The sequence below is a fragment of the Sitophilus oryzae genome, unplaced genomic scaffold (assembly GCF_002938485.1).
Source record: "Sitophilus oryzae breed Bouriz unplaced genomic scaffold, Soryzae_2.0 scaffold_813_pilon_pilon, whole genome shotgun sequence".
Lineage (NCBI taxonomy): Eukaryota > Metazoa > Arthropoda > Insecta > Coleoptera > Curculionidae > Sitophilus > Sitophilus oryzae.
The window spans coordinates 6,248,445-6,263,971 of NW_022147432.1; the positions used below are offsets into that span (position 1 = coordinate 6,248,445).

The 15,527-nt window shown below is 32.2% G+C and overlaps 1 protein-coding gene across 5 annotated transcripts in view; it reads right to left on the reverse strand.

Annotated features, from left to right (window-relative positions):
- Window positions 1-5,493: 5,493 nt before the first annotated feature.
- The window catches only part of LOC115889293 (coronin-2B-like), a 28,039-nt gene continuing 18,005 nt past the window's right edge, over window positions 5,494-15,527 (reverse strand). For all 5 annotated transcript variants that reach the window (XM_030909243.1, XM_030909240.1, XM_030909242.1 and 2 more), the window contains 8 exons: window positions 15,292-15,441; window positions 13,926-14,090; window positions 13,421-13,521; window positions 10,356-10,566; window positions 9,726-9,966; window positions 7,881-8,006; window positions 7,633-7,808; window positions 5,494-6,727 (listed from right to left, as the gene is read on the reverse strand). In XM_030909243.1, coding sequence (XP_030765103.1) covers window positions 6,608-6,727; window positions 7,633-7,808; window positions 7,881-8,006; window positions 9,726-9,966; window positions 10,356-10,566; window positions 13,421-13,521; window positions 13,926-14,090; window positions 15,292-15,441 — 1,290 coding nt within the window. In that variant the 3' untranslated portion in view covers window positions 5,494-6,607. The remainder of the gene's footprint in view (window positions 6,728-7,632; window positions 7,809-7,880; window positions 8,007-9,725; window positions 9,967-10,355; window positions 10,567-13,420; window positions 13,522-13,925; window positions 14,091-15,291; window positions 15,442-15,527) is intronic.

Sequence of the window (15,527 nt, forward strand, 5' to 3'; positions counted from 1 at the left end):
TTTTATCTGCAGAATATGCTGCCGAAGTTTCCGGAATACAGTTCGGACCACCCTGTATATCATTTTTTTATTAGTAAGCCGTGATAAATAACAAAAAAGTTAAAATAGTATTTACTAAAATAGTCATAGCAAAATAAAAACACTAAATCACCACAATACACCAAAACACTTTTACTTTTACACTGGACGCGCGTTTCGCTAACCATGTTAGCATCATCAGCAGATGATTATAAACTGAATGTAGAAGTTTATAATCATCTGCTGATGATGCTAACATGGTTAGCGAAACGCGCGTCCAGTGTAAAAGTAAAAGTGTTTTGGTGTATTGTGGTGATTTAGTGTTTTTATTTTGCTGTGAAACACCAAAGGTTCCAACCCTCAACTGTAATAAAATAGTCATACGCATATTACAATTTTATTTGGGATTGATATACATATTTTACTTTTCAAATGTTACCCCTAAATCTCTGAGTTTATTTTTCTTTTTTTATCACGCAATTTATTATAACGGGTTTGCAAATATCTAAAAGCATTTTCCAGGTGTTCGACATTGTGTTAGTTGCTACGATATATTTCATATTTCAAAAATCCCCAAAATCAGAAATAGAGAACAGCAAATCCGGGACTCAGGGAGGCCATCATATGGTTCCATTGGTTCCAATTCATTGATTTGAGAAATGATAATTTAACAAAATTCTAATATTTTCAAAGTTGTGAGGGGGAGACCCATCTTGCTGAAAGCACCGTATGATCGAAGAAAAAAACGGCGTCCGGTTGGCTGGGAAATGACGATCGATGACATTACATATAAAATGACAGCGATCTTCATTTCATAGCCATTGCTTCATACGGTATATTTCACGTAAATTAGCAAAAGGAATGTCTAAAAGTTCCGGTATGTTAGCTTCCAAGATTTGCAAATAGCGCATAGCGGTAGAGAATCCCTGATATATAAGTATTTATTAGTGGCTCCCAAAATAAAACAATAGACAAATAGCAGTATACTTTTAACAATTCTTTATTTTCTTTTATTATCAATCATGGCCTACTAATAAACCTGATCTTTTAATAAAAACTTTTAAATATTGCAGTAAATAGTGAAAATAAAAAAATATAGAGTGGTATATGTATATTTTTGAGAAGCTTATGGCATGCCAGATCATATAATTTATAAATATACAGGGTGTTCTAATTATGAAAATATAACTTTAGTTCATATCTTTAAAAAAATTTTTTTTCATATCTTTAAATTTGTTTTTTTATGTTTTCAACTAAAACAGGACACCCTGTACAGTACGTCGATCCGTTCGTAGCAACAGTGCATCCGTAAGGGGGGAAACAAAATTCTCTGTAAGACCGTGCACACACGGGTCGTCTCAAACTAGAAGCGGAAGCATATCGCACTCTACTTCCTACGTAAATAATAGTAGGTCCACGAATGGGTCGTTTGGCGGTCGACGCGGAGTCCATGTGATTGATATTATTATCACAGATTATACAGATTATAATCTTTGTTTTTTCTTTATTGTTTTTCGTGGTTCCAATTTTCGGAATCGGGCACTAGTTAGGTGACTAGTTTGCGCACATAGTACGCCCACTTATGGCCTCTAAAATTGTGCACAGCGCCTGGCCGGCACAGTTATTAGAGAGATATCAGAAAACCGAATAGCGTCATCCAGTATTTACGCGTACCTTATCATGGTTACGATATGCGCGAGTCAACGGAACACCCGCTAATAACGTTACCGCCTGACGTAATTTGCGGATTAATTACACCAAGCGCTCTTTCTAAATTTAAATCTCGCTCTTTCTTTTTTAAATCGCAAATTTTGAAGTATAATTAGTGGAAAAGTCAAAAGATTCTTAACTTTTTCTACTAATTGAAAATGACTACCACTAATTTAGACGTTCTGAATGTTTACATTGAAATTAAAGGAACAAACTTCTAGGCTAATTGAAACCACTAATTTATTCCACTAATTGCGAGGTTCTGAATGAAGCTTTGGCGAGCAATTCAAGGGCGTGCTATAAATATTTTAAATATGATTACTTATACAAAAATTTCAAAAATACCAAATCAGTTTCACGCAACTATTTTACCGATAACTACTGAACTGTTCTCCAAGCTCGTGTTACTACGGTTCTTGTAAAAAAATAGGCGATGCATTCCGTCAATAAAAATACGGCAAATTTGCAAGTGGCCAATGTAATGAGCGGTCGGTGAATGTGTTTTGCGGTGACACACTCGTCAAGTCCACGTGGACTCTCTGCCGCGTGTATAGCGGGTGTTTCTCAAAAGTGGCTCACGCCTATATCTTTTTATTTTTTTCAGATAAAAAATTAGCATATGACATAGTTCAAGATTGATTGACGTATTCAATTGTTTTGTGTCGCTTCCTGTTTCACCGGAAATTACTTTTTTAAATGAGGCTCTGAATAGAATGACATATCATATATCAACTTTTGGCATTTTTGCATATGGTTTATAACAAATTGTAATGGTGCTCTTGAAAAAAAAACTACATTTTTATGCGTTTTTTTTTAATTTTCTCAAACGATATGGAAATTTCGAAAAATTTAAATGGGATTAACCATTTTAGAACAAGCAAAAATATTTTTTTTTGGAGAATGAATTTTTCTCAAAATGTCAATAATAAAAAGTTTTTCCTCTAGTAAAGACAATCCGGGGACATACTGTAGATTGAAATTTAAAATAAGATTTTTTTGTAAGCGAATATGTCAAAAGTTGACATATGATATGTCATTCTATCCAGAGTGTCATTTTCTATCAAATAAAGTAAAAAAATACCAAGGGTACCATTTAAAAATCAAAAGTTGTACTAATTTACGGTGAAACAGGAAGTGAATGAAAACAATTGAATGCTTCAATCTTCAATCAATCCTACTATACATACATACATACAAACTGCGATTACTCGCTGACGAGTATTTGACACTCATCAGAAGATGGTCACACATGGCGTTTTCTTTCATGAGCTTTTCTGTGACTGAAAAGCCCGATACGTGATGTTATCTGCCTATCGCACTCCGGACATTCAAAAATCTCATTGCTTTGTTGCCTCTTTACTTTTTGGTTGTCGCTGTTAACTGAGTTTACAATTCTTCTCCATTGAGTTCTATTGTAAGCTGTTTCTTCCCACTCATTCTGCAGTTTTCTTGCATTCTGCATACGGGACCAGCCCATCTTAAGCGGGACTTTGTAACCATGACTTCAATACTCTCGCAGTTAGCTTTTTCAAGGACCGATACGTTTGAAACATGATGGAACTATCGGATTCTTAAGAGTTGTCTAAGGTGTCTCTGTTGCAACTTGTTTAATGCGTTCAGGTGTCGGCGGTACGACACCCAGGTTTCGCTCCCATATAATATGGTGGGGATTATAATTACCAAATCTAATATACCAAATCTCGTTTTTTTATCTGAAAAATAAATAAAAAAGTTATAGAGGTGAGCCACTTTAGAGAAACACCCGGTATAAGTAGCGATATATAAAATATATCGTTTATTTAAATGTTTTGTAGAAAATTGATCATACTCTAATATCGTGTATGCATTCTTGAGATTCCTTTTGTAGACACAGAACACAGATCCAGTGTACATTATATGGTTAGTCTATCTTTGTTATAGGTATAAGTCAATGATATTACCATAGTTTTTACTATTTATCACCTGAAAAAAAAAATGTATAAAAAAATGTTAAAAATACTTAACTCTGTTGAAAATTTATTTATTTGGAGCACTTTGTAACAATACAAGCTATATTTGGCAGAATATTTGAATAATAAAGAAAAAAATAACGGAATGTATTAATACATTTCTGAATTCATAATTTATTAATTAAAAATATTTGAAAAAAGGGCAGTATGATTTAATATAATTTTATTTCCAAAGGTGTATACCCTAAAAATATATTTATATTTTAATAAATAATACTGATGAAGGATCATTATCTCTAAGAATTAATAGTAATAAAGCGTTCTGATTTAAAAATTATTCACTTCAAATAATTCATTTATTTTTTTATATTTTACAAATTTTCTATGCCGAAAAAGATATAATATATTATGTATAACAAATAACTGTAAAGAGCAATTAATAAAAAAAATCTGAATAGTTTGGCCATAAAGATCTAAAAAGATTTTCTCTTAAGTTATAATATAAATATATAAAGATAGAAAATTAACAAATCATTCTAAAATAAAATAACATACAAAATTCTTATACTTTTTTTCCTTATTTAAAAAAAAATAATTTTAACCTTTAAAGATTAAAAAAAAATTAAAAATAATTAAATTTTTATTTAATTTGATTAAATAAAAAAAGCGTCATAGTAGTCCCTAATAGTGATAGCTGATATAGTCAACGCCACGAATGTTTGTGAGTGATTCATCGGTCGCTACCAAGAACAGTTAACCTAATAGGACTGCTCATTCAGCCAAAAGTGTCCGCCAGGTGCATGCGAAAACTACTCGCTTTGTGACGTCATTGTAGCCCTTGTCGTGGTTATTAGTCCTTATCCGGCAACCAATAATACACACACGTGCATTATTGGTTACCGAATGCAAAAAGTTCATTATTTAGTTTATTTATTTAAACACCTTATATATATGCAGTATAGAAAATGAACTGTATAAATCGTATTAAATACTCGGATAATGCATTTTTAAGAACAGCAGTTCCTAGCATCACCTTTTGCAAGCATTCTTTTTAGCGTACTTCCATATTTTACTTTAAAATAATTAATAAACAAAATCGTGGGCACTTAGTATGCACTTTGTCACAATCCACAACACAAAATGAACGTATTTATACACTCTATAGCTCTAAAAACTTTAAAGACACCTTTTTCACATTTAAAATTGACAAAATAATTAACTCAAAATTACTCAGCTGTTATTTTTATAAGTTTACCATAGGCAACTAATAATACACACTAACATGACAAGGCCACGAAGGCTGTGACAAGGACTACAATGACGTCACAACTGTCAGCTGAAGCGCGGGAAGAGGCGAACGGGTCGCTACCATGTGAACTAATCTGTTCAAGGTCACATAAAACTTAATTCCAGTGCCGTGGTGTTTCAAGTCATATAATAATCAATATATAATCTGTTGTTTTAACTGTCAAAGTCTTGTCAAAACATATATTTGGTTATAAATATAAACTGGAATGCCCCATTGGTCGCACTGCAAGCACACCAATGGACTGACGCACAAAAACCAATCAATCAAAGAAACGCGATATAGTATCGTCTTTGTCAATCACGCTAATATTCTAGAATAAGTAGGAGGAGCGCAGGTAGATGATTAGACCGGGCCTTTAAAAACCTACGTCTGCGGTAAAAAATTACGTTTTTAATGTAAAAATAATAGCGCACGTGTCGATTCTTCATTCAACTTCATCAAGCGATGAATCACTCCCAAACATTCGTGGCGTTTACTATAGTCACTTTTTCATTTAAATTTTTTACATTTCGTTTTTTCTTAAACGTAATCAATACCATTCGATTAACATTTAACAAAGACTAAAAAACCGACAAACATAGATCAAACTGAAATGTTACTTCTAGACTTACTATGACGTTTCTTTAAAAATAGTATAATAAACTTTAACTACATTATTTATAATTTATTTCCTTGGAATATGTGCTGTCAATTGTAAAAAATAACGGTTTAAGTAAAAAGTCTTCTGTCATTTGTGTAACTTTAACTGTCACTTTACTGTCAAAAACGTCTGAGGACCTGCCTTTCAAATAAAAAATACCGTACGATCGAAAAAAAAAGCATCAAGTTGGCTTGGAAGTGAGAATCAATGATATTTACCATATAAATTTATCTCTTGTCTTGTGTCGGTATTTGCCACTAGCGTCTACGTCCCACTAGTCTACTCGGGCACCCAACAATGTTGCCAAGTACTAGATCTTGATTTTCACTACATTTTATTTAAAGTGAACGTTAGTCAAGTCATTGAGAAATATTTTTACTATTTTTTTTAATTCAAATATCATATTTTGTTTATAAAAATAACGTATGATCGAGAAAAACCGGCGTTCTCCATTTCATAACCATCGCTGACATGGTATACTTGGTATTGACTCTTTTTGTACACACGAAAATCGGCAACCAAAGCCAGACCTTGCCCCCCTGTATAATATGAGAGCGATGTAACAGGCAACTCCGACGCCGTTTTTTTTTCGATCGTCCGATTATACAAGAATATAGGGCATTTTTGACAGAAAAAAAACATTTAAAAATATGTAAATATGGAAATTTTATAAAAAAATTTCATTTGTGCATGAAAAAATATATCTAACTCAATAGATACGAAAAATATCACTTTCTATATAAGCTCTCTAAATATCTCTTTCGCAAAAATAAATATTACCTTTTTGTACATATACAGAGTACTTCTTTTTTTGGCTAAGTGTCAAATTTTCTTAGGTACTAATAAAAATATTCTTGAAACGCTTCAAGCCTATGATTAAGCAGCAATTTTCATCGAAATTTTTCGTGTAATTTTCTTTTAAACTGGGCTATATAAAAGCTTTTGTGATGTAATTTTTTGTAAAGAAAATTGTGATATTGCTCACTTTCCTGTAAGTCTTCTGATGTGATCTTCCAGTTCTCTCACTCTGTGTTCACTGTTTGCGAGTTGTTTCTTCAATTTTCTTATTTCATCTGATTGTGACTGATAGGCTGCTCTTAACTGTAAAGAATTAGAGTTATAATAGAGAGAAGGTTCAGGATCATTGTGCAGGAACGCTTCGTTATACAGGGTGTCCCAGAAATAAGTGCAAGTATTTTAAGGGGTGGTAGATCTCGATAAAAGAAACATATATTTTCTCTTTATCGTTTTTCAAATAAGTCCAAAATAACGGAGTTATTTTACTTTGAAAATTTCCAAAAAAAAAAATGATTTTTTGCTGCCACTGGATCTTTTTTGAGAGCCACTGGATCTTTTCTGGATTTTTTTTCTTGTAAATTTAATCTAGTACGTATGTTGCCATATTAGCAAGAAATTATGTATTTTAACGAAAAATTAAAAAAAAATCCCCAAAAAAATTTCGAATTTTCATTTGTTTTTTCGCGAAAAAAACTCATAGTCGTGTTTCTGGGGTTGAACTATACTACCAGTTAAAATACTTGCACTCTTTTCGGGGACACCCTGTATAGGGTGATTCACGGCGATGTGATGGTAGGTTAGACGTTTGTTAAGAACCGGTGATTTTTTTTTGAAAATTTGGATTTTTACAGCGTTGCAATGTTGCCGCATTTGAAAAGTGGCATCTTTCTTGTTTTAAATGGAACATCCGGTGTATTAAAACATTGTTAGAAACTACTTTCATATCTTATAATTTTTGTATTATACTAATCTACACCTATCTCAAATAGTTTTTGAGATAGAAAATAAAACCTGTGTAAAATTGACATAAACATGATCTTGAATAAGCATTAGTAAAATCAGTGTTGACATTGACAATTATGATAGATATTTTTCAGGAACCGTGTTCCGTAATAATAAAACTTTCAGGAAACTGATAGAAACAGAACATAAAACCATAACCAAGGTAAAAAACAGCCTTACTGATTTTTTTTGACGTTCATACTTACATCGTGCTCTGTCAAAATATTGTCACCAATACTATTGATCTCTCTCAATAGTGGAATGCTCTTATTCGTTGGTTCATTTGTACTTGACCATCTTTGTTGTAATTGCTGGAATTTTGTGGTTTGATTTGTAGTGGTTTTCAGCGATTTTTCGTTGATAAGTTCCTTTGGTCTGTAGTCTGTGAAGAAAAAGTCCGAATTTTGATATAGAAAATAAAATAAATAATAATAATTATTAAAGTATGTAGTACCTGGAATGGTTTCTGTGGATAGGAACTGGAATTTTCTTCTATTGTTATTGATTGCAGGTGGTACTTTTTCTTGAGCAGTGAATTTTCGTTGTTTGATAGCATGGATGTCTAGAGTATTGTTTTCTCCTATGAAAAAATACATTTATTTTATTTAATTGTACACGGATACAAACACAGATTTTTTCACAAAAAATCACATGAAATGCCGTCATATGTCTATAATGAAAATTAAATAAATGTATTGCTCATGCACCTGTAGATGTTAGTAATGTATGGCAATCACTTCTTTGATATTAAAGAACATAACATATTTTACGTAAAAATTAAAAACAAATTAAAAATAATAATACAGAAAGTTTGAAGCTTTTTGGTTTTACCTTATTAAGTAATTGTTATCAGGTAGTAATTGTTAATTTTGAAGTTTAACATGATATAATCATTGCCTGGAAACTTATATGGTGAAATTTTGATAAAATAATTTAGTACTCACTAACAACACGGTATGTCGCTAGTGGTAGGAAAAATAATTTTTAGAGGTTACTAGTTTATTTGGTTGCCTGTGATATGCATATGCAGGGTGTTTCCTAATTAATCTAAAAAATAAAAAATCGTTAGAAAACGGCTTAAGGCGGGCTCTTAATAAGTATATTTATTTTTTTCTCGGCAACCGTTTGATGAACAAGAAAAACTCAAAAGATCAATTTTGTTGAAAAAGGATGGCCAGTCAAGAAAAAAATATATTTTCTTTAAAAAAGCAGTAGTGTACCATTTATGTTAAGCAAAATATCGATTTTTTTTTTAATTTTTAACACCCTGTAGATCAGAAAGGAAGTACTTCAGACCTAATGGTTATATATAAAAATTGTTTTAAGAACACATGAGGAATCACACCACAATTTTTTAGACTAATTAGAAAACACCCTGTATATTGTCAACTTGACAATGATTGTTATAAATCAAAAAATACATTTTCTATGAAAAAAGCCCGATTTTCGCAGGAAAAATTTTGGTTTTTATTGAATTTGGGCCTGCGTCTGCAAATACCGGTATGTTTTTTAATATTCCATCTATCTAAATTTTAAATATCATAGTCAGAAATAGTTTTATTATTTATTAACTGTAAAAATGGTATACTTATAAGTTTTATCAAATATTGTGATTTACTTTCTACCTTGTAGTCAAAATTTATATTTAATAAACTGTAAAATATATATATTCTTATGTTTTATTAAAGTGACTCTGATATACTAATATATCAGTGTCACTTTAAAACTAAATCCTTTGAAATCAAATATAAACATAAAAAATATTTACAACAGAAAAGGCGAAGGCGCTGGGTTAAACGTAGTTTCTACTACGAACACGGAGGGGCGCTTTGACCCAAAATTTTACTATTAAGTTTCATATCTATCTTAATAGAAGATTATTTTCTTTTATCTATGGATATAATGTCATTTTAACAGAACGTCAACGGTTTTTTGTAGACGTATCTGTTTAAAAAAAAACTAAAGTGTTATCGAATAGTTGCATTTAGATATTTTAAATAGTTTTTTTCTTTGTTCTTTGTTTTTTTTTTGGTTCCGACAACATAAAGAGATATACTTTCCGAAACGTTAAGCATTTTTTTGTCCGTTAGGCAAATTTGTTTATTAGTAAGCCACTGCTGACAATTATTAGTCTCCGTTGGATTAACGCCAGTAGTGTTTACAAAAAATAACTATTTTATTTTGTTGATTTTCTTGCAGTGGCGAAATACCCATACCCATAGGACTTTTTTGGAGAGATGAATCCGCCAGAGGCATAGACATTTTTAATAATTCTTTTTTTTTATAAAAAAAAACCAACCTGTCCTCATCGACACCAACACTGGAGGTGCGTTGGATCCCCTGACCCATTCTTGGGCGGTCAAAGCTGGCTTGGGAGCTGCAGTATCAGGATAGAGATCTTCGTGAAACTGGTCACTTTTTCTGGGTACTATCATTCCTATGGGTTCGCACAAGCCTTTCGTTGCGTGCAGTTTGTAGAAACGGTATATTTCGCAGTTGGTAGCCTTCAAGCCTCTCTTTGGCATGACACCCAACCCCCTCTAGCAATTTTTTCAGAAATATTAGGATTATGTACAGGGTGAGTGAACGATAAAAAAGAGAAAGGAATTTGTTTCATAAATGCGAATAAAAAACCGAAATTAATATCATTTCTAAGTATATAGAGTGCTTGAAAAACAAGTGTAACAGATATAAAATATGTATTTCTTTTATATTTAATCAAAAACAAAATGTTCGAGTTTATTTTCCGATTCTACGTAAAATTATATTATCTTGATAATGACTAAATACTGTTAGTAAATATTTGGAAAACTTAAAATTTAAATGTTTAATTATTTAAAAAAAATATTGGTTTAAAGGTTATTATGGTTCTCTGATATTTCCTGGTATGTAAAAATTAAACGAATAACCAATGTAAGTTATAAATTACCTGTGGATTGCCTGAAATCACTTGACTGAGGTAGTGAATATAAGGCGGTTCATCGCAAATCTCGTAAAATCTTATGTTTCCATCTCCTTTACCAGCCAAAAATACTATGTTAGTGTCTGGATCGAAGAAAGGGAACACTATACCAGATGAACTGTCAATAGTGTCAGAGAACAACGGTTCGGAAAGATCATTCTCATCCCAAATGGCGTATCTAGAAGATAAATTTATCTAAAGACTACAGCTTTATACAATCCGGTGTTTAACCTAAGGTTTAACCACAGATTAAGTATACTATATGTATACAGATAAAAATCTTATCCCTAATTCGTGGTACGAAAATTGTTTTTTATGACGATGTGCAAACGAGTCAAATTTCCTGTGCGCAAAAATAAACTCCCGTAAAATAACAATAAACAGCGTAATAGAGAGATATCGCTAAACCGAATAGCGTGCATGGACGTTAATAAGGCCAGATGTTATTTCCTTTACGTGAGGTGGTATTAACTCTCTTCATTTATAGTTATCGGATCGGAAAGTATTCTGGTCGCGTCGCGTCCGCTATTTAAACTTAACCTAACTTTGAATTTAAAACTTTGAAATTGTTTTGTTTACTAGGTATTTTAAAAGTAAAGGGCTAAAGTGCTTCTTTCCAGTGCTTTATTGTTCAACGTCTGCCAGTGGGTTTAGAGCAACAAGCAACAAATAATTCTCTTAGAAGGGCTAAGTCGTCATCTGCTGTAAACCTAAAGCTTGTTTCATGCAGACGCGAATTGCGAATTGCGGAAAGCAATTCGCCAAAAAATATTCGCAAAATTTGGACCTATTTCATACAGTCGCGAATTTTTAGGGCATTTCATTTTTGCTCCACTGAAAGTTACCAAAAAAAATCATAACCTGAGATAACTTAATTTGTTTTTTATTCGTGTTTACGACCTTTATTTTATATTTTATAGCATACAATAGCTTACTTGGGGTTTCTCTTATTACCGATTCTGAACCGTCCTAGAACAGTGATGCGAATGCGCAGAAGGAAATATGAAGACATTATTTCATTTGCGCATGCACTGCAGAGTTCTAGGACGGGTCAGAATCGGTAATAACAAGAACCCGAACAAATCTAATATGAGTTCAAATTTGTATAATGATTATGAATATTGATTATGATTGTGGGATTGGAACAGAAGGCGTAAAATTGCCATTTACTTATTGTTAAAACGTAGAAGAGAACGGTCATTTGGGACATGTGCAATATTTAAATTTCGTAAGCAACAAGGGTGCTTATCGCAATTTAATTCAAGAAATGAGGACAAAAGATGAGAAAAAATTTAGGAATTTTCACAGATTGTCTGTACAGGAGTTTGATAACTTGGTTGAACAATTGTCACCATATATATCAAAAACCTATCATAAACATATGCACGAGAACCCATTTTACCTGGAGAAATCCTTTCAGTTACTTTGTACTTTGTCAGCGTCGTCAAAATAATCGATAACCGATCACAACACCATTCTGCGCAAACGCGAACCTTAAAATCTCGCGAATATTCGCAAAATGTTGAAAACACTTTAACTTTCCCGCCCCCTAAATTTTAAATCTTGCGAATCGCCAAAATCTTAAAATTTCTGACAGCGCCGCCATGATCATTAAAATTGGACCAATGAGAGCAGTTTCGCAAAATCGCGATTCGCGTCTACATGAACAAGGCTTAAGTCCTTTATAGGTTCTTTAATATTGGAAGAGGTGGAATCCATATTTTGGGATATTTATTTAATTAAAACTAATCCCAGCTACTTAAATATCAAATTACCCAATAAAACTAAAGTAATAATTCAAAACAATTCAAACATAACCTAAAATAAAGATCTCGCCGGCGCGGCCGGCCCCGGTTATCAAATACCCGCACATGCCCATTTAAGCAATTTTTAACGTTATTTAGAAATAGCGCTTGGTGTAATTGATCCGCAAATTACGTCAGACGGTAACGTTATTAGCGGGCTTTGCGTTAAAAATTGACTCGCGCATATAGTAACCATGACTGACCATGATAAGGTACGCGTAAATACTGCATGACGCTATTCGGTTTTGCGATATCTCTCTAATAACTGTGCCGGTCAGGCGCTGTGCACAATTTTAGAGGCCATAAGTGGGCGTGCTATATGCGCAAACTAGTCACCTAACTAGTGCCCGATTCCGAAAATTGAAACCACGAATAACAACAAAGAAAAAACAAAGATTATAATCTGTATAATCTGTGGTTTAACCATAGTAAATTTTTGTTATTTTTAATATAAAATTGGATTGAAGTGATTAAAAAGTACTCCCTCAATACAAAAAGAAATGCAACGAAGTTACAATTAAGGAATAAACAAAGGAAATAAATAATAAATCAAATTCAATACAAATTTCACTGGTTTGAAATAACGCGTAGAAAATTTTGATGTCACCTATCAGAATTTGACTGAATAGTTGACAGAGGGCGCGAGCCTCTCAAGAATAATATTATGGCGCGTCTAGTTCTCTGCTACCGTATTTACACCATATATCTTAAAATCACGTTAGATTTTTCTATTTTTATTAAGATCGTTAAAAAATAAGTTTTATGTGGTGTTATTCTTTATTACCCCAATATTAAATTTACTTTTATATTTTTTACTACTAGAAATTAAAACTTAACTTTTTACAATTAACAGGTTACTGCCATTTTTATCGAAGCACTAAACACTACCAAAGTTGTTCGGATGTTCGAGACGTTCGAGGGTTCGAGGTTAGATTTGTATACACATTTGATAGGTGACGTCAGAGATTGCAAAAGTGTAAATAGGAAATTTTTAATATTGATTAATTTAAAAAAAAAATGGGATGAAATTGAAGTAAAATAAAAAAATACGGGTGTCATAAAATTGTATGAAGATTAATTATTTGCAATAAAAAAACTAGGGTTAAACTCCGGAGTAACGGTTCTCAATGCTGATTACCTTCGCAATTACTACCACTACTATATCAGTAAGAAAAATATTGAAAAAGTGTAGTTATTGCAAAATATTTATTAGAAAAAGTTACTAACCTTCTGTCCGAATGTCTTGAAAATCCAGTCGTTAAGAGCTTTCCAGTGGATCCCAAATAAACAACTTTACTAGCTTTGGAACCTTCATGACATATACCTTCCTGAAAAATGTTTATAACTAATTTGCTACATTTGATGTCAAACTTAATCAATTATGAACTTTGAAACAAAACAAAAATTCAGAAAGAGTTCCAAAAAAAAAAGGAAGAGTATGTTGTAATTATACAAGACTATTACAAATAAGTAAAGAAAAAACTTGTAGGTTTGTTAGATAAAAATTTTTTGAAAACATTAACCAAACTATATTTATATGTGATACCTCTTAAATACGTGCACATATTTTAATTGGTAGTAAAGTTTAACGAAAGAATAAGTCTTACTAATTATTGCAGATTCTCTTATACTCCTATTATGAAGTAGGTATTTTCAACTATACTTACTACGGTACTTTCTTGTCTATGTGGCTCGTTAATTTCGAACTCGAATTTAATCAAACCTAACTCACCGATTTTACTATACCGCTTCTAGGCTCGATCACCCTCAATTTCTTATCTTTGCACGTCGTTGCCAACAGACTTCCATCTCTGTTCAAAGACATCGACTGAATAGCGTCGTGGTGACAATCAATGACATTTATTGCTTCCCCCTTTTCAATATCCCACACTATAACCTAAAATACCAAAATACTAAGATATTATCGGACAGAAAGTATAATAAAAATTAATTTAGTTTTAATATAGAAGACATAAAAAAGCACTGTCTTGTCATGCCATTAAAAACTCCACAGTAAAGCACAAAATAACTAACTAAAGTCTCTAGAATCCAGAAACTTAATACTTAACGATACAGAAGCTATATGGTACTTTTTTAATTACATTTTTTACACGTGTTTTACATCAAGATGTAAAAAAGGCCAAAAAAAGGAGATATTTAATCTTTTATCCCTCTGTAATCACGTTTATAATTTTATTTTAGACCGTATTTTTTTAATTTGTATTACTAAATGTTAATAAATAAAAATAAACATTTCACAATAAAATAAGAGGTAAGTTTAATCAATTTTCTCAGTGAATTTAAAACGATTTTTTCAATAAAATGTCCAGAAACATGTTTTAACTACACAAATGAGTTTAATTATTATCAAAATATGTGACGCCAAAGTAAAAAAAATTGGCGCGGGGAAGCACGTATAGCTGTCCATACTAAAATATGTCAATAAAAAGTTGGTAGGCAGTTCTTTTAGTTTCAAAGTAAAGGAATTTTTCAAATTTTGGTCCGCGGTTATTTCCCCTATCCGCCACCTGGGGTCGCGTCCGATGGGAGTTTGGAGTTCTCCACACGGATTTTCTCAAAAACGGACTACGGTTAACACGGAATATCTCAAAAACTGCGACTTTGACTGATTTTGATGTTATTACAAATTTTGTTGCAAATATTATTCCTAATGTTAAATTGAAAACCGCGTTTCGCTGGCTAATGTAATTTTGGAGTTACGATTTTTTTAAATTTTAAACCCCCTCCCATACCCCCACCCCCACCCCACCAAAAACTAATAGCCAGATTCTCGGGTGCCACAGTATTTTTGTGCCAAATTTGGTTAAAATCGGTTTAGCGGTTTTGAGTTATCGTGTTACAGACGGACAGACAGACAGACAGACACCATAAAAATATTTTGTATTTAGGTCATTTATGACCCAAATAACTCATTTTGAGTGAAATTAAAAAATCTTTTTTTTTTGCCGATCTTAATAGCCTATCATACCTGTTGGTATGGTAGGCTAAAATGGGACATATACTTCAAAGGAGTCGTGCTCTGTCACTTCTAGGTAGCTAACACATTATTTGACTAAAGAAGTACCTAAATAACTTACCAGATGGTCGAAACCAGCACTGAAAAGAACATTTTCAGCTGTGGGATGCCATTCAATATAGGCAACTCTGCGTTTGTGTCCTTGAAGTTCCACCAACCAATCATTCAGATGCATAGCTAAGCCTTCATCAGGAATATGCCATAATTTAATCTGTAAAAAAAGAGTAACAAATAACCCAATTTTTGTGTAGGATTTCAATAATGGAAAGAATACAAAAAATATTGAATAACAAAAAA